The sequence below is a fragment of the Netta rufina genome (assembly GCF_964035555.1).
Source record: "Netta rufina genome assembly, chromosome: 9".
Taxonomy (NCBI): Eukaryota; Metazoa; Chordata; class Aves; order Anseriformes; family Anatidae; genus Netta; species Netta rufina.
The window spans coordinates 6,005,774-6,031,174 of record NC_140132.1 but is presented as its reverse complement, the minus strand read 5'-3'; the positions used below and the strand labels follow the sequence as shown (position 1 = coordinate 6,031,174).

At 44.1% G+C, this 25,401-nt stretch overlaps 1 protein-coding gene across 1 annotated transcript in view; it reads right to left on the bottom strand.

Annotated features, from left to right (window-relative positions):
- Positions 1-10,814: 10,814 nt before the first annotated feature.
- EPHA4 (EPH receptor A4) overlaps positions 10,815-25,401 on the bottom strand; it is a 95,151-nt gene continuing 80,564 nt past the window's right edge. Inside the window, exons 12-18 of the mRNA XM_084292154.1 lie at positions 24,829-24,890; positions 24,077-24,286; positions 21,369-21,518; positions 18,792-18,985; positions 16,208-16,363; positions 15,027-15,920; positions 10,815-13,028 (exon numbers count right to left, since the gene is read on the bottom strand). Of these exons, the coding sequence (XP_084148280.1) occupies positions 15,806-15,920; positions 16,208-16,363; positions 18,792-18,985; positions 21,369-21,518; positions 24,077-24,286; positions 24,829-24,890 (887 nt within the window). The 3' untranslated portion in view covers positions 10,815-13,028; positions 15,027-15,805. The remainder of the gene's footprint in view (positions 13,029-15,026; positions 15,921-16,207; positions 16,364-18,791; positions 18,986-21,368; positions 21,519-24,076; positions 24,287-24,828; positions 24,891-25,401) is intronic.

Sequence of the window (25,401 nt, the reverse complement as noted above, 5' to 3'; positions counted from 1 at the left end):
CCATCTCCCAAAGGTAGGCATTTTGACAACAGCGCCTAAAGAGACCCTATTTCTATGGCAAAAGAGCTACTTTTTCCCATATCATCTCTTTTCAATAACAAAAATTGAACAACTGTTTGGGGAGAAAAAAAAATCTGAACAAGCAAACTGGTCCCCGCTGCGGATATCCTTACCTTTGAACCTCACGCGCTGCTCTTCCTTTTCTACTTCCCATGCACCAGTGCACGGATATTTGCTGTGTTGTGAGGGGAGTTTATCTTGGCTTTGTGTGCATCTCTGCAGTGTTGACAGAGGGATTTTTATGTTTCTTACACTATTTCATTCACAGCCCAAAGAAGAAAGTCCAGCTTACTTCTAAGGGAAGTTGAATTTAGTATCTTAAATTCACCACACAAATAAGATCATTAGGAAGGTGCCAATATTCTGTATACACCACTCACAGGTCCATACCGTTAAGTAAAAAAGGAGGCAATGGTTGAAACAACAGAAACAAACCTAAATGCAGCTTTTTGATGGCTCAGCAGTTACAAGCTGTGAAAACAACATAAAGGATGCAAAAATAGGAGCTTTCTCACAGTGTTTTCCTGTTTCTCAGAATTCATACAGCCTGCTCTGTGGTAGCTCTCAGTCAGCTCTGAACTCACACCAGCATTCATAAAGACAGTTGAAGGCCAATTCCACGTTGACTCCATCAGGTGGAGATTTAGTCCAGCTGGGGACTGTACATTTTGTCATTCCTATCAGTAAATCTTATCAGGCCCAAAAGAGTCAGGGGTCCTGGTTCACATCGTGTAGTGTTTGGCTTCCCTGAATCTATCCTGTGATAAGCAAGAATCAACACTTGCATCCTGCACGTGGCATGGAGTAAAAATGAGATCCATGCATGTGTCCCCTTGTTTGCTTAGCAGTAGCTCAGTTGTCTGCCATGATTACTTGAAACCAAATTGTATATTGCCACAAAGTTTTGTTATGAAACAAGCCAAAAACTAAAGTTCTCGCCAGGCCTGGATTTGAAAATTTGAAAATTCAGCAGTTTTGAGTTATATCTGTGAAAAATAAACAAACAAACAAAAAACATAGATTACTAAAATGAGACAAAGGCCTATTCAAAAGGGTTTTGTCCATTTTTTCCTGAAAGCCAGTTCCACACTCCTAGTTGATAAAGCAGTCTGAGCCCATGCCTCCCACAGGGGAGCGGGACTGAGCTGAGCTGCTTTACTGCTAGGAGCTTCACTAGGTGATTGAATAAAATAACACGCAGGTTGAAATCTTTCCTCCTTTGAAGGCAATGATAAAACTCCCAGTGGGGCTGGGATTTAACTTGAGGATTACAGCTGCTGTGGATCAATCCTTTACCAGGTTTAGTGGAGTTAGGCCAATTAACACCAGCCAAGGGCACAGCCCCTTCATTCTACCCAGAAAGCAATAATATCCATTATTGTGTTTCCCAGCCAGCGCTCTGCCATTCTTCTTTGACACAATCTCCCTCTATCTCCCACCTTTTCTAGTTTCCCATTTGTGACCCTTGGCTCACAGAGCCATCTGAAGCCTTAAAAATATTTGTTCTCTAAAATGTAACAGAAAGAAAAATGTTTGGATTTTTGCTTTGTCAGGAATCTGCTTCACTTATGTCCAATTAAAACAAAGATAAAAAGTAATCTCCTCATCTTCAGTGAGGAAAGAGCTGGGGCTTTTCAAATATACAAATCAAATGAAATAACATCGCAGACTGCCAGCTCCAAATCAGATGTGCATGGGGGGACGTATGCAATGCATTACAAACATCTGCCCTGCATCTCAGGCCACATCCAGAGACTTCTTTGGGCCATTGTCCACATTCTGAACTCTTTAACATGCAACAGATTTTGCATTCTTAGATTATTTTTTGCTTCAATAATTAGTAAATAGCAATGTGTGACTTTAATTCATCAGAACAGACTGAACATTGTTAATTTGTGACTTCACTTTTCTTTATGAAAACTATAAAAATGAGCAAATTCTCCTCTCTGAAAAACACTTTGTGGTATGCTCTTTTCCACAGCTTTGTGTTAAAAATTGTCCCTCTCCTCCTCTTCCCCTCCTCTTTCTCATCTCCCCTTTTGTTTCTCTGCCTGCTGCCTTTTGCTTTCAGGCAAACCCATCACAGCCTGGAGCCCAGAGCAGAGCAAGGACAAGAGCTCAGCTCACTGGATTCACACCTGCTTGCCATGCTGGGTCTGAACCGAAGTGCTGTAAGACAAACCATGCTCACTCTGTGGTATTCAATACCAGGAAAACCCCAGCAGATGTCTTCAGCCATTTAAAGGCTGCTTTGTGCTTACAGAAATCTGGCCTTCAGAATATGAACATTTTGTTTTGTTTTCTTTTCTTTTATATAAGTGGTGGTTTCTTGCTGAGAAAGTTTGATTGACTGAGGCAACCTAAAAAAATCCCATGCAACTCGGTTGCCCAGTCACACACTGGCTGTCAGATAGCGATGAATCAGAGAGGACAGTTCATGAGCTGAATGCTTCACTGCACTCTTCAGCAAATTCATTAAAACAATCCAGTTTGGTTTACAAAATGATACATAAACAAAAAGAGCAGCACCGTATATATCAAATACTGTCTACAAATGAGCACAGCTGAAACTAGGCTGCTTCAACTGGGTTCACCTGAACTGAAGCCCCAGCATGCAACACCGAGGCCAAAGAGAAAAGAAAAAGCCACAAAATGAAACAAATGAAGCAACGCAGCCCAGATCACACCAGCCCAATACTGCCCTAGGTAAATAAGCAACTGCAGCTCATCTACATCTACAGGGCTCACCTCATCTAGAGGGCTAAATGCTCATGCATGAAGTTACATATGGGAGAGGCAGGCTTTTTTGCACAGACTCAGCCTTCAGCATGGACACAATTTGTTCACAAATAGGACCTCCAGTTGCTCAGTTTAAGATTCCATATGCTGTTCCTGCTGATAATGAGATTTTAAAGATTATGAGATAAACTAACTTGTCATTCTGATTCAAAAAGGTAAGCTTATAAGTCCATGGAAATCCCTCCTTAATACAAGCAGGAAAGGCTTAGCATTAGCATAAGTTTGTTTGGCAGTAAATAAAAATTAGAACAAAAATCTGAACAAAAGATTTATATATTCCAGCAAGGAAATAAGACTGAGTGCTATAAAATCATCTGGTGGCTAGTCCTGTGCTGGGAAGCTGTTTGGGTTACCTGGATGCTTTGCACTGCCTGGGCAGTCCCGTGCCTACGGACACCACCACGCACAGCTCCCCCCACACACCTGAGGGGCGGGCTCGTCCTCACAACAAGAAGATAGGAACATGCGTGATGGTCAACAACTGCTCTCATTGTGAACAATGGGAGGAAGCTTTCCAGTACCCAATAGCATGTTGTCTATTTCCTCAATCATTTAAATGGAACTGCTTTTCATTTATTCCTGAAACATGCTTGTATCTGCAGTCGATAGTGTTGTTAAGCTGTCTGGATGCGTGTCATCATGGCAAGTGTGAGTCTCTCCAGTCCCGTAACGAGCGCACAGCTGCCAGGGAAGTGCAGCACAGGCAGGACTTGGGAAAACAGGAAAATCTCACCAGTGGCAATTCAAGAGTTGGGGATGAGGGAGGTTTAATGATGGAAAAGGATGAAACTGACATAACCAAGAGCTGGAGAATAGGAACTATGAATAATATGGGATGAGCACAGGAAGGAAGCAGTCAAAAATCAACAATAAACCAGGGCCTTGTAATACAAACCTTGACCTGAGACTGTCTGCTTCAAGAGCGAGCATGCCGAGGGACCAAAGAGCCAAGCATAGGTGTAGAAACCCAGCACAGGCACTGCTGGTAACTGCATGTGGAGTAGTTACTAGATAATGTACTTTTCCACTTGAAAATATACAGGCTTCTTGGGAAAGAAAGCAAACTCCAGTAAAACCTGCAGAGCGATTCTTCTGACAACCCAAACGAGGTCCTTGCTTTATTTATCGCTTTATCTGGTTGCTTTGGTCAATGCCCTACAAATCTGAGCACAGGGCCCAGAATTGACCATATGTGCTTCTGGAAGACAAAACCATTTTGTTGAGCTTTTCTTCTTCCACTGCAAGGAACAAAAGCTTGTTTCACTTGGCTCAATTCTCGGTAACAATTGACTTTGGGAGGAGGGCACGGAGACTGTGTCATTTTTCAACCCACTGCAGAACTACAAGCTGAAGAAACAATTTGTCCCTGCAGTCAGTTAAAATATATACACAAACTTAGCCTGATTTCACAGGTGTTTCTGCTTTAAACCACAGTTGTTTGTTGTTTGCTGCTCTCACCCAGCCCCAACCCCTTTGGTAAATAAGCAGCAATCCGAAGGCTCGCTGCGATACAAAACACACCCGCTGCAGAAGCACCAGATCTGCTCCTCCTTGGCTCTAAGCCCCGAAACACCACCCCTCTGGGTCCCTGAGGTGCTTCCCCAGCTGAGCCTGGCGGGGCTCCCACAGCACAGAAACAGTCAACCCCCAGCCTGAGGAGAAAAGGATCTGAGAGTCCACCAGGAACTCCATCCTCACGGCTTCCTTCTGCCCTCCCAGGCAGCTGCTGGCTAGCCAGGAGCGCTGCCGCCATGGCTGGTATCCCAAGCAGGGATACACCTTGGGTAATTTCTGCAGCCAGAATGCAGGTTGGATGCACAGATGCTAGATTTCTGCAGGCTAGATGCACAGGGACCATTGGTGGTCTTATTCAAAGGCAATGCTGAAGGCAACCAGTTGTGTTTACCTAAGATGGAGGCAAAAATAAGGTGGCTGAAGTCAGGGTAGCAGAAAGATGCAATGTCAACAGTGTGTTTGTCTTGTCTCCTTAATCACACTGGCCCAATGAACAAGTAAAAGTGGCCCTGGCTAAATCATGTTACCAAACATATCTGTAATTGTTACGTGTAGCGATTTCATCCATGGCCCAAAATACGTCTATGCTTTAGAAAGGGACTGCAGGCTCACAAGAAGGTTCACTTAAAGATACCCTGAGGGTAGATGACATGAAGGTGCAGCGGCTGAGAAACTGTTTAAAAATAATGATAGAAGTTACAACTAAAAGAACCGTTACCCACCAGTAGGCAAAGCTCCTAGCACTGCATGAGACATCCAGCTCCACAGCTGCACAAAGGAGCTTTCATGTCAGGGGATGAATTCCCCCAACGAGCTCATAGATGGGTCTTCAACTTTCTCTTTTTTTTTTCCAGGAATGTTAGCTGATAATAGTAGGAATGTAATGTAGGAATGTAGGAGCGTGTAATTTTCTACCCAGCAAAGTATCGAATATCCATGTAGCACCACCAAGCTCTTCTGTGACTGAAGTCACACTCTCACAAGTTGCCCTGGACAAAACAAAGCAGCCAAAGGATTCCTGATGGGCAACTACAGGAAAAGCAATCACACAATACTTTATCAAAAAGATATCCCCTGTGCTTCTGAAGTCAAGCCCTGAACTTTTTGTCTCTGTAGTTCATTACATATATTAGCAATAGAGCAACATATGTTTGTTTCTCTGGGGCACAGGGAACACAAGTGACTTTTTTCCCCCTTATCATCCCGACACCACAGCTCACAGCTCACACGTGTGATCCTGCAGGCGTCCCCAGGGCCCCCATCTCCATCTCTTCCTTCTCAGCTACCTGGGCACCCTGTTCCTCTCACTCAGTTGTCAGCCCAACCCAAACTTTTCAGTCCGGCTTGTAACTCGGGGACAGATTGGTGTGACTCACATATGTTCTTTTGAAGAGCTAAGGAGTTATCTTAATTAAAAATTTTCCAAGATATTTCTTATTGTTATCAGAGAAGTGAGGCTGAACCAGGAAGAGTGCTTCGCAGGGTAGGCTCCCAGGAGCTCTGACTGCTCATGGCACAACCCTCCACAGGTACAGAACTGTGTCTGAAGATGTTCTCCATTGATTCCCTGAGAGCCCTGGTCCCAGTCCTTCACCAGAGACTTCCAAAAGCTGAGGGTGATGACTGCAGAAGTGGACCTACACCTTCACCTGGATCTGAGCCGCCTTCCAGCAGTTGCTCTGTATCGTACCCCAAACATCCCTGTGCACCATGCACATCCATCCCCAGCTGGAGTCATCTACTGCGTTGAAAACAAACAATGTTGGCATTAATGATTTGCCCTAGAATAATGATTTGCCCATGGAAATGGTACTTCAGCACCTGGCAGGTTCATTTTCAGTTGTGCAGCGTCACACACGGCGGCAGCGGCTGTGGGCAGGGGGAGGCTGAGAGCAGCGGCGCGGGGTGGCCAGCATCAGGCTTGTGCTGTGCACGTGTGTGTGTGCGTGCAGACAGTTCTTACACACGTGGATGGATGCAGATGTAGTACCATGCTGGGAGGTATCACAGGAGCTTTGTACTGGGGAAGACTCCTCAAGCTCTTCTGGAGGGTTCCACAGACTTACTCCTCTCATCACCCAACTTGTTACTAACAAGAGAAAACCACCCACTCTAATCCAGCACAGCTCTGGCACACCCACCTGTGTACTTTGCTCAAACACTCAGCACCATTGAAGTCAAACACAGTTTAGTACACAACTTGCAAGTTATTCCCAGGATTGAAACAGTTGTGTGGACTTCCTGAGTGCCAGAATAACTCCTTCACAGAAATCCCACAGTCAGTCAATTAGGAAAGCTTAAAGTAATCAGTCACCCACAGACGATTGGATTTAGCAGTTGGTGAATGTGTTTTGTTCTTGGATCAACTACACCCACTTCCAAAGCTGATTAAAAAATGTTGATGATCTCTTCCACCTGGCTGGGACAATAAAACGGCTGCAAAAAAACAGCTCTGAAACCCTGGGCGAGTGGAAAGCTGCTCTTAGCAGGCTGCAGCCCGGTGCGAACGCAAAAGCAGGTGAAAAGTGAAGCAACATTTGCATAAGGAAAACTTCTGGACGGTTTTCGAAGCCAGTAACACTTGTCTTAGGAATGCCTTAATGTCATGTCTTAATTGTCTTAATGGCATGTGGGGACTGGTTAGTTGCCCATTTCTTTCCTCCATCTGTGCATACCAGAGAGCAGAAGTTGGTGAAGGAGGCGTGGGTGTCCTGAGATGGCCTGTCTCTTCAGAAGCCAGAATTCTGCAAAAATGATGGGAAAGGTCTCCGAGGCTCAATGTTGCATTGCAGTCCTAAGCATTTGGTCAAACCAAACCTATCTGCAGTCATAATATAAACCTGGAAACCAAGCTGACAGAGAGGAGCTGTGGAACTCCACAGAAGCCTTTCTGTCTGTTGTTGGGTACTGTTACCTCGTGTTGTTAAACATATCCTTCAAATATTCGCATGAGTAACAGACACATAAAAAATAAAGGACAACCTGAATATGCTATCACGACTTAACTCTTTGCCAGAACATGAATATAATATCTTTTTAGAGGAAAAATAATAAAAATAATAATAATAAAATTACCTTGAAGTTTTACATATACCATATGGCTAAGGGTTAGATCTTTAAGCTGATGCAAATCCAGACAGTTCCAGTGAAATCAGTTCATACCACGTGAGGGACCAGATCGACTCCTTTATCCTTACTTTCTTACTATTGTTGGTGCCACCTTTTCTAGGCCGTTCACACTACGCTGCTGCAGTCAACTCAACAGCCTCTTTAAGCATGGAGAAATTTTAACCTCCCATCTTTTTTTTCCAAAGTTTTTTTTTTTTTTTCTTTTTTTTTTTTCCCCTAGGAGAATTTTAACCATTTTTTCAGAAAGGTAGAAGTCAATGCTCTATAATGTTTGTCATGTAATACAAATCTTCAGGCTGGAAAGTCATGGGTAAGCTCTCAGACAGATTAACCAGGTGAGCTGCACAATCCCCTGCCTCCCTGGGGATTCTGGTACTGAAATATTGAGTGTTGAGTTTCCAGGTAATCCCACTGGCACATGGCCATGCTATGACACCCAGAACCAAAGCACTGCTGAAAGTCCCAGTTGAGGACTGAGCTTTTAGGGGACTTGGGGATTTAAAGCCTAGCTCCGATGCTCCCTCACCTCCCAGATGGCTGCATTTTCAAATCATCTATGACTTGGCCGGCCACAGCTGCTGACCACCCTAAATGCTCGTGCTGCCCCAGGCCTTTATTGGAGCAAAGCTCAGAGAACATCCCCCAAGACAGGAACTGCCTATGCCCTCATCTATCCAACAACACCCATCTCTCACTTTATACAGCTTCTCGCTGTGTTGGCCTGCTGCTGAACCAACCCTCCCCAGGTGATTATAATGGAGACATCTGGGGAGCCTCGTCAGCAAGGTGCTGAATGCAAGGCCAAAAATCCAGCTGGGATGTGGGAGCCCGTTCTGTGAGCAGCTCCACGCCGTTGTTTCAAGCTGGGCAGGGGGCACGGACCTGCGCTTGTAATTGCCAAACAGCCCCCGAGCGCCTGGCCCTGGGGCTTCAGTTACTGTGCCCAGGGGAGGCAAGGCACCGTGGCAGAGAGGGGAGGAGAACGGGGCTCCTAATGGTGGCTTTGTTCTTCTGACCATTTAAAACAAAACAAAAACAAACAAAAAAAAGGAAAGAAAAAAAAAAGTCTTCCAAAAATGAACACCGAAATGCCTCAGCCCACTTAATTGGTTACAAGGTTTTATAGAGCAGAGTCTGGAGTAAGTTCAAGAGCACCAAAAAACAAGGATTTCATTATCTTTTGTTGGTCTGGATACAGGCTAGTAATCCGCAGCAGATTGCTGGAATTTAACTAGAACATATAAAAAGTAAGTTATGATAGCATGGTCCTGTGGCTACTCTCTCCGTCCGCCCAGGGAGAAAACATTTACTAAGCTGATTGGAAAAGAATACTTCAGGTTTTAATTTTTGTTTTTCAAAGAAAACTTCTATGTATTCATATAACTTCCTCAGAGGCTGCTGTAAACAAAGAATTATGTTCAGGGCCGCTGCCAGAAACGAGGTATGTCCGAGGTCTGTAACCCATTCAGTGGAGAATCAGTCTGTGGCCCAAGGGGACTCCTGAACACAGAGAGGGCGAAATAACTGAGGTCAAGGCCTCAAACGCAGCTCTAATTTTAATCGTGTTGATTTAGAGCTTTTTGTAACATGTTGGTTTTTTTTATTTTTCAATTGTCAAAACCCATTTAATTTTTCTTGACATGCTTAGAACAGCCCCAGCGTGGCTGGAGGAGCGGTGCCCGTGTGCTTTGTACCCAATCAGAGTCCCTTGCCTCATGCTAGAGTGCAAGTGCGTGGACAAAATGAGGAGCAGAGAGAGAACAAGTGTGTTGTTGGTAAGGAAATATCTTAATAAAATCCATATATTTCAAGAAAACAAAACCATTGTGGTAAAAACTTTCAGTAGGATGGTTCCTTAGATTTGGGAACTGGAAGGGAAACTGAGCGGGGAATCGGAGAGAGAAAAATGACGGTGCCCAATTCTCGCTGGACATTCGACAGTTGTTTCTTAAAAAGATGTACAGGTTTTGCTTTCATTTCACAATAAGGCTGAGCTATTTGTACAAGTTTTTCTTTGTGTGTGCGCAATGGAATCTGTTTTTCCAGCCAAGACACATTCCCTCTTAACACACCACCTGGCCAAATAAAGACACCAGAGAAACACCCAGTTTGTTGCCTTTGTGTTCTCAAGCACTGAAGGAAACAATGAACCAGCTTTTGAAATATGCTAAGCCAGTGCCATCAGCAGGACTTCCTGGGGACTAAGGCTGCATGTTGCAGCTCCATTGGCTTCACTGGAACCCTTCCCAAGAAGAGCTGGGTTCAAAGTATTTGTCAGGCAGACAAGTCAAAAGCTTAAGCACCATTTCTGGAAGAGCCAGCATCCTTTTTGCCCTACCTTTGAACCGTGTACACCCATAACGAGGTGGGTGCAATGGGAGGAGCTCTGGGCACCCCAGTTAAGCAGGGCCACACAGGAGGGGTGGTTAAGGACATCGCACCCTTGGCACACACCTGCTCAGGCGCTGCCATCACCCAGCAGCACCCTTTACACACAGCACCCACTCCCCCGTTCCCTGCTCCGAGACCTCACCATCGTTTCCTGCTCCCCCTGACACTCACACCTCTGGTTCCCGTTTCACCCCCCAGCTTCTCCTCCCTCCCTGGCCACGTCTCCTACAGCAGCCCCAGGACACCCAGCGTGGCTGGCAGTGCCACGAGTAAGCAGCCAGGCTGCAAAAGGGAGCTGTGAAACTTCCAAGACTGCCTCGGCCAGAAGAGACCATGCCAAGGCCCAGGCAATGGGAGAGATGGGTGCAGAATAACTCAGACTACCCCAGAGGACAAATGAAACAATCTCATGGTCCTGCAATTGGTTTGTCAGGGATAGCACCCAGAGAGGGGACCTAGTCCCCAAGGAAAAATCACTGCGATTGTTCACAAGGCCAGCCTGCCTGCAGCATCCTTCCCACGTCACAGCTATGTCTGATGGTTGGACTTGGTGATCTTGCAGGTCTTTTCCACCCTAGGTGATTCTCTGATGTTCAGCACACCACACAACCTGGGGCAGTAACAGGAGCATGAGACGTGCTTGAAGATACAGCTGGGAGCTGCGCAGTGTAAGCGAGCTTTGGGAGTGCATTCCTCTGAAATCTCCCAAAGAAAACTGATCCCCTCAAGGCAAACAGCAGGGTTATTACCTCGAGCTTTGTATTCATATTTGTTGTGGATAAGCACTAAGTAATAAAAGAGTAATAAAAAGATGCAATAATTAGAAAGAGTCCATTTCAGGTTTGTACAGCAACTACTTTATTATTTTCAAATGCAAATGTTTGCATTGCTATTTTACAATTTTACAAACTAGGTATAAAAGACCATAAATAAATGACATAAGTTATGTGTACCTAAAATTCATGGAAGGGAAAAACATTACAAATTAAAACAAAATAGAAAATCTATATATCTAACCCAGAGATCGTTCAAATGCACGAACCAAGAAATGCTGTTAGATTTTTTCAGTATGAACTAAATTATAATATGCCTCATACATTCTAATTTTAACCACAGTCCTTGCATATTCCAACATACTTGCAGTGATACAAAAAAATAAATGCACTCTCTTTTTATTTGTCTGATTAGTATTTCAGTTCTTTTTTTTTTTTTTTCTGGTTATGAAAATGTCACAAAAGAAAAATACTGCTTTTTAAGTCCCCTTTACTGGTTACTTACCAGCCTTTTGTATTTTATACATATATTTTTTAATACATAGATCCATCACAAAATTAGTACAGCAAGAAACCTGGACAAACATCAACCAGTGGGGTGCGAGCAGGACAATTCCTTAACGAGCAGAGGCCTGTGGTGCCGGCCAGGCTTCTCGATGACATCCTGGGCAGTGGGGAAGCTGCCCCGGGTCCCCTTCACCCCAGCTGCCTCTGGAGCCATGGCCCCTGGTGCCCGAAGCCTGCAGCCCCTCACTGCCTGCCCCGGCTGCCCCCAGCCCAGCTCCTTCTCCTTCTCCTCCTCCTCCAGCACGGCCACTGGTGGGGACGGTCTTCCAGTGCAGCACACCCGGATCCCCCCGAGGGGAGCGCTCCCCATCCCGTGACATTTGTTGCGCTGCTCTGGGCACGCGGTGGCACCTCGCGCCCTGCTCCCAATGCCCAGCGCCCGCACACTCCCTGGGCTCTAGGTGCACGGCTCCACTCAGAAACTCTGTAAGTTTACTGTAAGTTAGCAGTGAATTCTCTGAAGGCAGAAAGCTGCTGTAGGTAGCACCAGCAGGCCGTAGCACTGCTCCCTGGGCCACGGGAGGCGCCTCCTCCAGCACCTCACCACATGCTGGGAACAGGACACGTTGCAACTCTCCAGCTCTCTACTGTAACCTTAACAGTCTCGTGACTGTGATCCTTAACTGTGCCAGGAGCAAATGAAGTGTTTTGATTATTAAAGTTTTCACAGCTTGCACACAGAGCAAGGTGCTCCTGTGAATGGAAGAATTGCATATATTTGTTTGCATTCAACAAGTCTTTAAAACCCTCCTTTGCAGATAAAAAAGGCTACTTAAGAATGCAGTTTGGGGTTACCAGTGGATGGATGTGCAGGTGCTGCCTCCATCAACTTGCCATTGAGAAACTGGTTGCTCTTTATCATAAACAGGGCGTTAGTAAGAATAAACAACACTTAGGAAAACCTTTAGCACCCTTACGGATCCTGTAATCTACAGCTTGAAAACTAACTTGAAATGGTCCCTCTTTTAGGCCGCAGAACTACTCATTACAGGTAGTGTAGCAGTTAAAAATACATCTACAGACACAGAAATTTCAACGTTTTCAAATGTGTGTGTTCTTGCTACCACTGCAGACAGGAGCTGTTGGCCTGTGCTCACGTGGCAGCGGGGCTCCTGCGCTTCCAGGGGTGCTTTCGGCACATTCACAGGCAGCTCTACACGAGGCGACTTGCACGCACACGCACACAAACACACATACGCACCTGTCAGAGGAGATAATAATCCATTATCCATTCAAGGAAAAAAAATATATTTATATCACTGCAATGGCACGTTTCGTGTAGAATGTCACTTCAGCAATGTATATAGGCAGCTCACAGGAACTGGGTTCTTTGCTGTGGCACCTGGCCTGGCGTCCATGGTAAGATGTGTAGTGTTCTGCCACCTGCATCTGTCTGCGATGCAGCAGTGACAGCCAGGGGATAAGAAGAGAAAACAACAAAATATATAAATAAAGTCCAAGGTAGGAAGAGAAAGCAGAAGGGGAGGAAAAAAAATCAAGAAGTCTGCAGGGCTTTGACACAGTACATTCCTCCAGTGACAACTGGGCGCTGAATCTCATCGAGTTAGTCATCTTTCAATGAATCAAAAATGGAGTGGCAAGGAAAAAAAAAGAGAAAGTAAAAGTCACGCTCTCTTCAGGTCCCAATGACTGTTCAGTGCGTGGTTTCCAGGATCAGTGCTAGGGAAGACACAACCGTGGATCCAGAAGGCTTCGTGTCTGGTCTGTGTTCCTCCGCGGTCAATATGATCATCAGGACGGGCTATGAGGCCATGAAAGCAAAATCTGATTTCCCTGCACAAAAAGAAAACACAAATATTTCACCAACGTGCAACACAACAGACACCTACCCCTGCCCTAGTATCTCCTCTGAGGTTTCCCTCTAGAAGCTGCTGCAATCCTTCACTCACATCCTCAGAAAAGAGCTGAACTCATTCCTGCCTGGCGAAGCGCTGACATGGAAGCAGGTCAAGCTTCCACGACACACCTTATAACTGGCTATGTAAGGGACTGGAGCTGCCTTCAGAGTTTTCACTTCACATGGACACAATTTTTCATTTTGGGTAGAAAATATTGGAGTGTTCTGAATGACTGTCACTAGGCTGCAAGAAAACATTTTTTCAAATAGGCCAGAAAATTGGGTGTATTTTGTTTTAATGTAAAAGATGATCTCAACAGACTGCAACAGATCTACAGCAAGGGGAAACTGAAATGTATCTCTGCACTTCAGCAAAAGAATTTTTGCTGCTGGAAGTACAAGTGTCAGGTCTTTAAAATGAGTAACCGCTTCTTATGTCGCCTGGCAACGTGACATTAAAACATGCTGGTTTAAATAGTTTCTTAAAAGAAATATTAAAGTTCTTCAAATGGAAAAGCTTTTATAAGTAATGCTGCAGAACAGTTTTTACTAAGCTGTCATGACATGACAGGATCTGAATTTAGCATCCCATAATCTGAACAAGTTGTTTTCTGAGAAAGTTGGGGGTGAGGGAGAGTTAGTGGTTAAAATCAGCAACTTATTGTTAAAAGTGACAAAAATGATGTGAGCAGCGCTGTGGATGCAGTAAGTGTGACTTGTCCAACTGAGTGAGCTGTTTTGGATTTAGAATAAATGTAATCGTTAAAAAGAATCTGACATATAAAGCTGCTAAATTATTTCTGAATTTGCTGTCAGGTGCAAAGTGGGACCAAAATATTGCAGACCAAAGAACCAGTTTTAGCACCATCAAAATATAAATCTCACCTTCTTGACACTGTGCCTGGCACAGCTGAAATGCAGTGTCTCTTCAGGAGCATGTATCCTAAAAGTCCCCCTCTTCCCCTTCACAGCATAAGATCCTGTCACTTTTCTAAGGTCATCTCACCCCTACAGTCCACAAAAGGAGTTTAAAAGGCATCCGATCTGTACAAATCTCTGGTCCCCTTTCACTGATCAAAAAGAGTTACAGAAGCCTCGACATAAATAAAATCCAGGTCTGTTCAGAGCTTTGCTGGATAACGCTTTGTCCGACGTGATCTAACGAGGACAAGCACAATCCTACAGCAGCCACCTCCACCCAGCGAGCTAGGGGATGCTTTCACTCGGCTTCCCATCTGCTCCGAGCAGAGGGAGGCAGCTTTTCCAGTAGTTATGGGCCACCTTCTTGGCCATACTCACAGAAGGGTGCTTAGACCTCGGCCATGCAGCCTACAGCCACTGGTAGAAGAAACTGAGGCTGCACTTGGTGAGAAATATTCCTCTGTTCAAACTTGGCATGTGCCAGGCATTCGGACCCACAGATGCTTTGATAACCCAGGCTATGGGGCTGGCCCTAAAGGGGGCTGTGCACGGAGCCCTTCGCATTTCCTTCTACTCCCACTCAGATAAAACCAGTGACAGCAACTGAGGCTGATCTTCCTGCAGCACACATACTGGTTCTGCCATTATAGGCAGGAAAAGCCCTTGGTCCTCCTTCTGTGAACAGTTATCTGTACATGTACTTTGAAACACTGCTCTTCCTTTTTATGGGATCCACATGTGGGTTTTTCCACCCCCAAAAATAAAGGCATCCCTACTGCTTACACCGAGTAGCGGGATCAGGCTCTGAGCACTGCACGGCCTGAGGCCCACGACACTTTTACTGCACCTGGTCTGCACATCCCAGCCTGCAACAGCTTGTGAGCCAGACTGGGTTCTGGATCCCCAAGTAATACACAGAGGTTGGTTGATTTGTGTTTTTACAGCGATGAAATACTAGCACAGGTTAAGAAATAAAGCACCACAAACATGTTGGATGCTGTACTTCCACTGACCTTCTCCACGTGGCAATGGGAATCACTTCTTGAAAGAGCAAAGATGTCCGAAAGCTCCACAGCCACGATTGTCACAGCTGACTACTGGCAAGATGTTCATGAAAAGTCTCTACATGGTAGGATTCAGCACAGCACAACAGCCAGCAATCTCCCCAGAAGTCCAGTTTTGCCCAGTAATCCACGAGGTGGGTCATTTCATGTCTCAAGCCCGTGAGTGGGCAGGTCACGAATCGACAGGCACTGATTAGCCAGATGATATTCTCACTGAGGTTTCTGCAAGGTATTAGTGATGCATCAAGTCTGCAAAAAATATCCTAGGGCAGATTCTTCATTCCAGTGAAAGATGCACAACTGTGGTTTCACCCACAAATAAAACACTATGGTTGTAATCCTACAGGTCACAGGGAGAAGGAAAGTAATTTTTTTTTGTTTTGTTTTGTTTTTTTTAAAGGACAATATCTGGCAGCAAACATAGCATCAAAACTCGAATGTGACTTTATATTTATATAGATACATGTATTTTACATATCGTTGATCAACAGAGAAGTATGTTCCAAGAAACAATTTGTTCCAGGTCTGGTTTAAAATGACGGCTTGTCATTTCTGGAGGCCCCCCTCCCAACACACACGCTCGGTTTCCACAATCTGTACATCAAGCAATGCTGCAGATCTCTATTTCAACGGGCGAGGAGACGAAGTAAAAAAAGTGCAGTTCTTCAATTAAAGTGCATGGATGAGGTAAACTAATTTCAAGAGTTTTGAGTTTATTCAGTACTGGCTCAGACTGGCACCATCCTGCCGTGCATCTGTTGCATTTGGGTGCGCATGGCTTGAACGCTGCTCAAGATCTTGTTCTGGTGCGCGAGGGCAGTGATCCCGATCCTGGCCAGGTCGCTGCGGGAAGCAAGAGAAGAAGCAGGGGGCTGAGAACTGTGGGTCAGATGCTGATCCAGAGACAAATATTAAGAGTCAGCCACAAGTAACACAGCAAAAGCAAGGCAGATGTACAGAAATGTTTAATTAAATAAGTGAAGGCATTGTGGAGGCATTTTAAAGTTATACTCCGTCCAAATGAAAGGCATTCCATTCCTTTAATGAGTGTAATGATATGCAGCACAAAGCAAAGGAGGCTGATTAAATCCAGATTTACCAGTTTTTTTGTTATAGCGCTGAGTACTTACTCCTGGTTCATATGCACCACAGCCTCTAGGGTGGTATAGCCAGCAGCTGTGAAGTTATCCTTGTATCGCTCCATTTTAATGGCTTGGAGCCAGTCACCGACAGAAACAACCGCCGAGAACTCCGGGGAGCTGGGATCCAGCAGGGCTGTGCTGGGCCTGCATGCCAAACAACGAAAGGACAGACAGACTGCGTCAGACACATCGTGACTTTCAAACCCAGCTTTGGTCTCTGCAATGCTCATTCTAAGTTATTAGGAAAAGCAAGGGCGACAAGTCGTGCCTAGCGAAACCTGTAGCTCTCTGGACAGCCAAGTAGATCACCTGCAAGGAACTTAACCAAGTAATGGGCCAACTTTTGCCAAGAATGAACTAGACCTCAGGTTTTTATTTCTGCTTTCATACGTAACTTGAACCACCACGCTGCTTAGTTTCCACCTCAGATGCAACAAAAGTCCTAGAAAACGCTTTTGCTGCGGGCACCAAAAAGATGGCATTGCCGTGGCGTGCTCGGCCGACCGGCTCCGCGTCTCAGTGGCAGCAGTGGAAGGCAGAGCCAGCCCCGCGTGTGTCAGCCCCCAGCTCGGCAGCTATGGAAACCCCACCCGAGTGTGCGCAGGGGCAGGGTGAGCTCGCAACCCCACAGACGGGTTTGGAGAGCAGAACTCAGGGCGGGTTCTGATAAACCCTGTTCCTAGCCAGGTTCACAGGCAAGCTGGGTGCATTCAATCAAACTCAGGCCAGCAGGGAGCTAATCCCCTCTTTAATCAGCCCATTCCTGACCAGCACGTGTGCCAGCACTGGCGGACTGACGCGGGCTTTGATCTTTGTTTGCACCGTGGAATGTGCTTCTCATTTGGCCTTGCACAGATTTGCAAATAACTATTTTCACAAAATTCGCTCCACTTATTAGTATCTCATTTAATTTTTCATGTATATTGTAAATCACACCGTCTCATTAAGCCATTATTAATTACTCCTGTCTATCTAACCCCAACAATTATCATCTCGCAGTTTATTTGGGAACGCGCATCATCAAAGATGAGGTGTGCAACAGCAGAGCTAAGTGCTGCCTACGGCACTGCGTGCGTGGCAGCAGGGCTTGGTACGGCTCGCTTACACTATCTCACACAAGACCGGTGATGGCAACCTAATTATATACAATTATGCTTCACTTATAAAGTCATATATTATATTAATAAAGTTTTATGCAAATTTGAAATCCGTATTCCAAAGAAAAGAAATAAAAGCATCTAAAAACAGTTGTGCACGTGGAATGGCCTTGAACAGGTCTTGAACTTTTGCAAAATACATGTATTTACAGAAAGCACCTGTGAGCTGGAAGCAAAGCAAAATGGAGAAGGTTGATACGGCAATGCTCAGATTATCATAGCAGATCATATCGTGATTCTCACCATGTCAATTATTTAAGTCTCGAGGGCGGATACATGTTTGCCAGGCTATCACTGCAATTAGGGCCATTTGGAATGTATCTGGTGACACTGGCCTCATGGGATTAATAATCCCTCTTCAGATAATGCTAATTGTAGGTAAGAGTCCCAAAAGGACCTGGGACTTAAAAAAAATAAAATAGCCTTTTCCAGAATGTTTTCCAGCTTCTGTTGGAGGCTGAATCTGAACCTCTCTGGCCCCTGTTATTCCTTCACTGTATCAAGAAGCTGAATTTTGTATTGCCCAACAGTCTTTTTTGCACCTTCTCTTCTTCTGAAAAATATTCTTCTCTTATCTTCCCTTTGTTTCTTCCCTGCTAAGCTTTTCTCCACAGTTGCTGTAAGCAAATTCACCTTACAAACCAAAGGCATTTAAACAACAGAGCAAACTTGGTGTAAATTAGTTCGGCTCCTATTACTTCAGCAGTGTTTCATCAGCTCAAACAAACTGCTGATCTGTCCCAACAAAGATTTGTTGTTTCTATAACTCTGGGAGTTTCCTTCCTACTGTGCTTCTTTTGCACGCACCAGGTATACCATGCTCAGCAAACAAAACACAAAAGTAATGTGGGATCAGTGGAGACATGAAACTGGCTTTCCACAAAATTAAATTCAAATTCACATAAAAATTAATCCACACCTTCCCAATGCCCGCAAGGTGTTGGCTGTAATGCCATAATGCTCATTTGCAAATCCTACACAAATCTAGGGTTTATAAAACTTGATGATGTACTTTTCCTGCAGAAAACCACATCACTCTTGTTACCTACATTGCGTTAAGGAAACCCCTTCGAGCCCTTTTACTGAGGTGGGAGAGGGGAAGACGCCGCAAACAGGGCTTGCCCGCATCAGAACTTTTCCAGGATTTACTTTAGACTGTGTTAAAAACCTGGCCAGCGCTGGTGCGATGCAGCTCATTTGACTTTCCTTCTCACAGAGCGAGGAGAGGCTGAGGTGCCCAGCTGGGCTCGGCGGCGTGCCAGGAAGCCCTGTGCTCTCTTGCACAGCGCCTGCTGCGCAGCCTGGCTGGGCAGGGCACGCTCTGATCCCGGAGCGGCAGCCGGGGTGACTTGCAGCTCTGCCTGTCACCTCCACTCTGCTGCCCCATACATCACCGACACAAAGGCACAGCTGACCTGGAGCTCTCGCTGCCCGTCCTCTTCAGGCTGTTGGGGTTGCGGATGAGTTTGTCCAGCATGTTGACGATCTGTCCAAATTTAGGCCTGTCGCTGCGCTCCTTCTGCCAGCAGTCTAGCATCAGCTGATGGAGAGCAATGGGGCAGTCCATTGGGGGTGGCAACCGATACCCTTCTTCAATGGCTTTAATAACCTGCAAATGGCACAATTAGGAAGACATTAGAGAACATCAGAGACTACTCACATCTACCAGCTGAGTATCATTTATCCTAGGGCAATCTGAAATATGGAAACAAATCCACGATTAAGTGAAACAATATGGAAGATTGCACTCGGACTCAAGCAGTTGGTGGTCTCAGTACTGCCATTTCTCCTCAACAGTTCAAAACTAAAAGGGTACAACATCGAAAGCAGGCATCAGATACAACACAGCAACGTACCATGAAAGAGCATCATGGGATAAAGGGAAGACAAAATAGGAAAGAAGGCAAAACTGTCCTGGATGCACAGAAAGTCAGCAAAGCAATAGATCTACAACGAATATTCAGTTTGGGGTACATAGTTATGCTGGTGATGAACATTTTCCCATAATTTTTAGGGGACAGCAGATCATCCCCTCCTTTCTCTTCTCCTGGGCTAGCTCGTCTCTGTCAGTAATACAGGCCTGTGGAGAACTTGTTCGCTCAACACTGTGCATTTCAAAGAAACTCAGAGATAGGAACCTTTTGGTGCAACTTTACAAAGAAAGTTACTGTAGTCCAATGCAGCAGCTCACTTACGCAACTCATACTTAATAGGATCCAGAAAAACTGCAAGCTGCTGGCGTTTTGAACCCTCCAGAGACAGCTCCAGAGCTCAGCACTTTGATGGCGTGTTAGTTCTCTCAGGAGAAAGGGACATGACCAGGGCTCCATTCGGAGATGACAGGGACTTGCTGAGGAGCCTTCAGGCCTTAATCAATATGAGTTTCCTGGCAGGATTCACCAAGAGACTAAAGACCAGGAGTGCACAGGGACTGAATTGCACTAAATTCCCTCCTTCTCGTCTTGTCCAATTAGTGGCTAAAACCCACTGGGAGAACAGAGTGGGGGGAAAATGCTTGCACTATTAGCAGCTAATCAGTGACCGCAAAGTGGTTTTGACAAATTCAGGAAGTAAGAAGATCCTTTTGCCTCCTCTTTATTCAACAGACATGGAGAATAATTTCAAATCCACTTCTGCTTTGTTGTGAAAGCACGGTTTTCACTGCTGTTAAGGAGAAAAAACATGGTATGTCTACGCCAGGTACTAAAAAGGGGATGCAGAGACAGTGTTATTGGCTTTGACTGTCCTGTTCAGACTGTTTGACATGGTCTAGCACTGCACATTTGCAGTGTGTCTCAGCCTAGTATGTCAGCTCCGTGGTTTTTGCACTGAGCTCCGCTGTGTTGTGTAGACATGCCTGATATAACTCAGACACATCTGGTGTTTTATTTTCTTGCTAAGTCTTGATGACTTCCTCTTAGCAAAGGAAGGCAAGATTGGGTGCCAGAAGAGACATTTCACATCAGAAGGAAATTAAAATTACATCCCCCTGTTTAGATTAAATGCCATCACATCTAGACACTCTTTGAAAATGTTTCGGCTCTACATAAGAAAGCAGATGACTTGTAAAATGACTTAACCACTCCCATGACCATATATATTCAGATTAACATTTTTTTCTTCCTTTGTATGTTTGCAAATTCCATGGGAAAAGTATTATGGATAATCTATGTCTCGTTTCCACTGGATTTTTTTTTTTAATTTAATAAAAAATCTATTAGCAAAAGCTCTTATTAGTATTAATACTAAATATTCTTCTGGAATAGCAGCCGTTGTGTGCGGTCCCTCTTGGAATACACTGAAGTAGTCCAGATGGTACACTTAAACAGGACATACATAATTTAAGAACGGTCATTTAGGAAAGCTGCTCTTTAATGTCCTCAGGGGGCACCTATGCAATTGTCACAAGGATGCTCTGATAATCAGAATTGGATTTTGGATGTGTTGTTTCAGATTTCCTACAAGAAATAAAATTATCTGGAAGAATTACAAGCATTCTGGGGTTTGAAGAATTAACTACTAATAGGAAACCCCATTAAATTCAAGTGTTTTTTCATATAGATTTTCAATAAACTTGAGATTTAAAATCAATATTCAACTTTTCCTTCTCTTTACAGTGTTATGATCTAATAGTTTATATACATTCATTTCCCTTTTCTCCACTGTCCTCTGTCCTCTGTTTTCTTTAACTGATTAATAATTTTCCTTAAAAAAAAGGAAAAGAAAGATATGCGCACAAGTTAGATACTAACTAGAGAATCCCCCATTACCTTACAGATGACACTTGAAGTATTCAGGGAACTCTTTACTCTGGAGAGGTTCCCTGGGAAAACGAATCCACCACTCATGATAGCCTTTTAAAAACCTGGAGTGTTTTATAACTGCACAGCAACAGACACAGAAACACATCAGGGAACATCTACAGCAAAAGATAAAGGTGTGGGGGAAGAAAGGGAGAGAAGAGAAAGACGAAGCCTCAGAGGGAAACTCACATCTTGATTGGACATATCCCAGTAAGGCCTCTCTCCGTAGGACATCACTTCCCACATGACGATGCCGTAGCTCCACACATCGCTCGCCGATGTAAATTTACGGTAGGCAATCGCCTCTGGTGCAGTCCACCTGATAGGGATCTTGCCACCCTGTCACAAAGAAAAGAAAATGCAGGCTAGTGAGTCACTGACCCCGTCACGTGCGTGGCTGACACTGTTCCACATTGCCATTCCAAATACAAAATGGTTTCCTGTATGCAATTCCAGATTATTCTTTAAAAGGCCTTCACTTTCCCTTTTCCGTGCCATAAAACTGTCACATCCAACCAGGAGGCAATGCTGCCCATCTGTTTTCTTTAGTCACATGGAGGGGAACCAGGACATTGTTAAGTGTATTTTTATCAGTCCTCTACAAGATCTCTGCTCAGGGCTATGCCGAAGCATGAGAAAAAGCCAGGAGTTGTACGAAGTGTATTTCGGAGATTTGGTTGACAAACCAAGTAAGTATATGCTGTTAATTGCTATTTCCTTGCTCGCCTGTCTGACCTGTTTGGCCTGTTTCAGAAAGAAATGGGATTATAACCGTTTTGCTTTTCAAAAAGGTAAAATAAAGGGAGGATAAACTGCAAAGATTTATGAATACTGGGGTGTTTCCCACGGGCAATGTCCCAGCTCCTACCAGAGATGTGAGAAGGCGAGCAAGCCCTGGGCTCTCTCAGTCCCACACCAGAGCAGGTTGCAGAGTTGCTTTTGGTACCGGTTGAAGAGAGCTGCCTCTTGTTACAGTACTCCTTTCTACACAAGTAAGGACACTTGGGCACCTGACCTGGGCCACTGCGGTCCCGCACTGCTTTAAAAGGAGCTCTCTCCATCCTGTTTATCTGATTTTGCGTTAGCTGAGTGATCCCAGGCCACAGACTTCTCCTCTTGTTTATGCTAATATGCAAGGTGTTTTTAATTGAGCTTTTGGTTTCCTGCAGTTTCATCCGGGGAATGACTTAAGCCGAACAAAGATTTCATTTATTTTTTTCATTTGCTTTTATGCTTTTTTGATTAAGTTTACTTTGGTAATTTTTTTCCTCAGCAATCCTGTAGATAGTTTTTATCCAAAACTGAGTGCAGCATGTGCATGCTTAATGGCTTATTGTCCTAGTATCTCTCTCAAGTGTTTAACATGGACTCGTTCCAAAGCCAACTGAAATCAAAAGGGGTCCTTCTTCTGGCTCCTTTGGCCTTTGCATCAGACCCTCTGTGAATCAGTTCGCAGCAGTAAGTGCCTCATGGGGCTACAGGATGCTTTCACTTTAATGAGATGTTACTAACGGGGAGCAGAACGCACCATTCTCTTAAGAAAGGATGCTTTAAAAATTGCATTTGACTGCATCTTTTCTGGTTACGAAAAAGCTCTACTCCCCCCTTCAGACACAGATGCGTAAACATTGTTTATACATGGTCATCATTCTAAAAATTGTCAATAAGCTCCTTTTATTTAGCTGCTTGAGTACAGTGGAGTTTATCCAAATTTTCCTGATCCTTCATTGCTGATACCAAATGAAGACAATGCACTGTGATGCAAATTGCATTGATTCCCTCTAGTTTACTCGAGTACAAACATAATACTGTATCTGCACTCACTACATTCAAAGGGAGGCTTTTCAATCATTTCTTTCTTGTCTTTTTGTTGCCTAAACTTTGATTTCCCTGAATGCAGCTTTCCAGACCTCTGCTTCTGCTTTTTCCACTTGCCATCCTTAAAAGTGAGAAACACGAAGGTTGCCCAGCATTTAATACTATCCAAGTCTATCTTTCCCTGTAATGAATGTGAATCCATTAAAGGATGTGTGCTGGGATTAAACTGCAAAATGTGAGCGCTGCAAACAAACTCTGCGCTAGGGAGAACAGATGGAGAATGGCAGATATTTAAAAATGAAGAAAATAAGCAATTTAAAAAAGAGACTTTATAAACTGAGATTTTTTTCTACGCACATGTTAATTACAGAGGTATTGGTACAAAGGTTGGTAACAGTTGAGATGTTGTTCCGTGGCCACAAGTACTTGCATTAGCACTATTCCACATGCAGCATATTAAAATGGCTGAGCAAAATTAGTGGGATGCAGGGAAATATAGACAAAACAGGAAAGAAACAAATAAATAAACAAACAAAAAGTGAGGCAAAAGCATTTACTACCTCCAAGCTTGGGAAGGCAGGCCCAATGCTATTCCCAGCCCAAATTATTTGGAGTCAAAGTTACGAGATGAGCAAAAGTTGATTTATTTACTTATTTATTTTTAACTCTTTTTTTTTTTTTTGGTAGCATATCTAGACTTGCTGTACGAAACCTCACTGGGACTAGTCAGTTGCAAATAATTATGCTTATGTGTAGATATCAGAAGGAATAGAAGCCCAGGCTCTCATTTCTGGCATCAGATTCTTGTCACGCACTCCTAGCACACTGAGGAAACCAGAGGAGTACATTGGTCACAATCTCAGAGAAGAAATACTGATGTAGCCATTGATGGAGCAATAACACTACATCAATTTATAGCAGTTACGGAGTCTGGGCCAATGTTGATTTTTATGCTGTGATATAGGTTTAACTTTATGACTGAGATTATTTCAAAACAAACCATTGTCACCTCTCACACAGTCACACAAAAACATCAGGTAGGCAAGAAAACCCACTGGACGTTTTCTCTCCCTCCTTACCCGTGTGGTGTAAGCCGCCTCGGGGTCATCTTCCAAGACACGGGACATGCCAAAGTCAGACACTTTGCAGACCAAGTTGCTGTTGACTAGTATGTTTCGAGCAGCTAGATCCCGATGCACATAGCTCATGTCAGACAGGTACTTCATTCCTGAGCCAATGCCTCGAAGCATCCCTACCAACTGGATTACTGTAAATCTGCCATCATTCTTCTGCGGATGGGGAAAGGAAGAAAATCACATAGCATTAAGCTAAAAGCTACATTATTGCCATTGCTGAAATTGGCCAAGAGAATATCGCTGGATCCCCATCTTCTCTCAAATAAAATGCTATGTTATGTCCCCACTCTCCTGACTAGCATCTATAATTCACCCGTAAAGTACAAACTTAGAGGTTTTGTCACAGCTTCCACTGATGCAGTATCTGGGTTGCTATATATCCAGCTTTAATGAGTCTATAGCATTGCAGTGCTTTCAAAAATGGAGAAAATCAAATCCGTTCCCATTAAACATGGATTATTTAAGACCCTGCTATTTTAAACATCACATTTATTCTGTATTCATCCACATTGCATTTACTCTGTGTTTTTGATAGGAACAACACCAGAAAAGAGACAGAATTTCCCAAGTACAACCATAATTTCTTTTAGAAAGCTGAATTTTCAGTATCCCTCGGCAAACCAGAACCAAAAAAGAAACCATAAGACATTTCCCAATATAAAATCTCTTTAGCTTATTATGAAGAAATCACCTACCCTGAGGAAGGCATCCAAGGAGCCGTTCTCCATGTACTCAGTTATGATCATTACCGGTTTACCTAGAGTTCACAGAAAGAAAAACACAATTCCTTGATGAACGCCAATGTTAATGGGATAAAAATGGGTTGCACATGATTTTACTGCCAAGACACCTGTCTTGCACAATCTCATTTAATTTGAAAAGCACCGAGCTTATGCCTCAGCTGTGGGGAGCAAGGGAAGAAATATTATAGGTTGGGAACATTCAAAGAGCCCCATCTGGAAGGTTAACCCTTCGTCTGACTCATTGACAAGGTCTTTAACTAAAGTGGCTCCTGGTCTCTAAGGAATACATGAATTGATAATCAAGAGCTCAGAAAAAAAGATCCGTTCAAACTTGACAAAAATCTTTACTGTAATTAAATTGCTTACAGACTAGAAAGCTTTCCTTTTCTAAAATGGAATTCATGAACGCTTTCGTCTCCCTCTCTTTCAAAAGATCAACGCTTTAGGCGAGTTAGAAGCTGTCAGCAGCTACAAGGTACTCGAAGACAAGAGTGCAAAATACAAACTGTTCCTCTCAACTTTCTC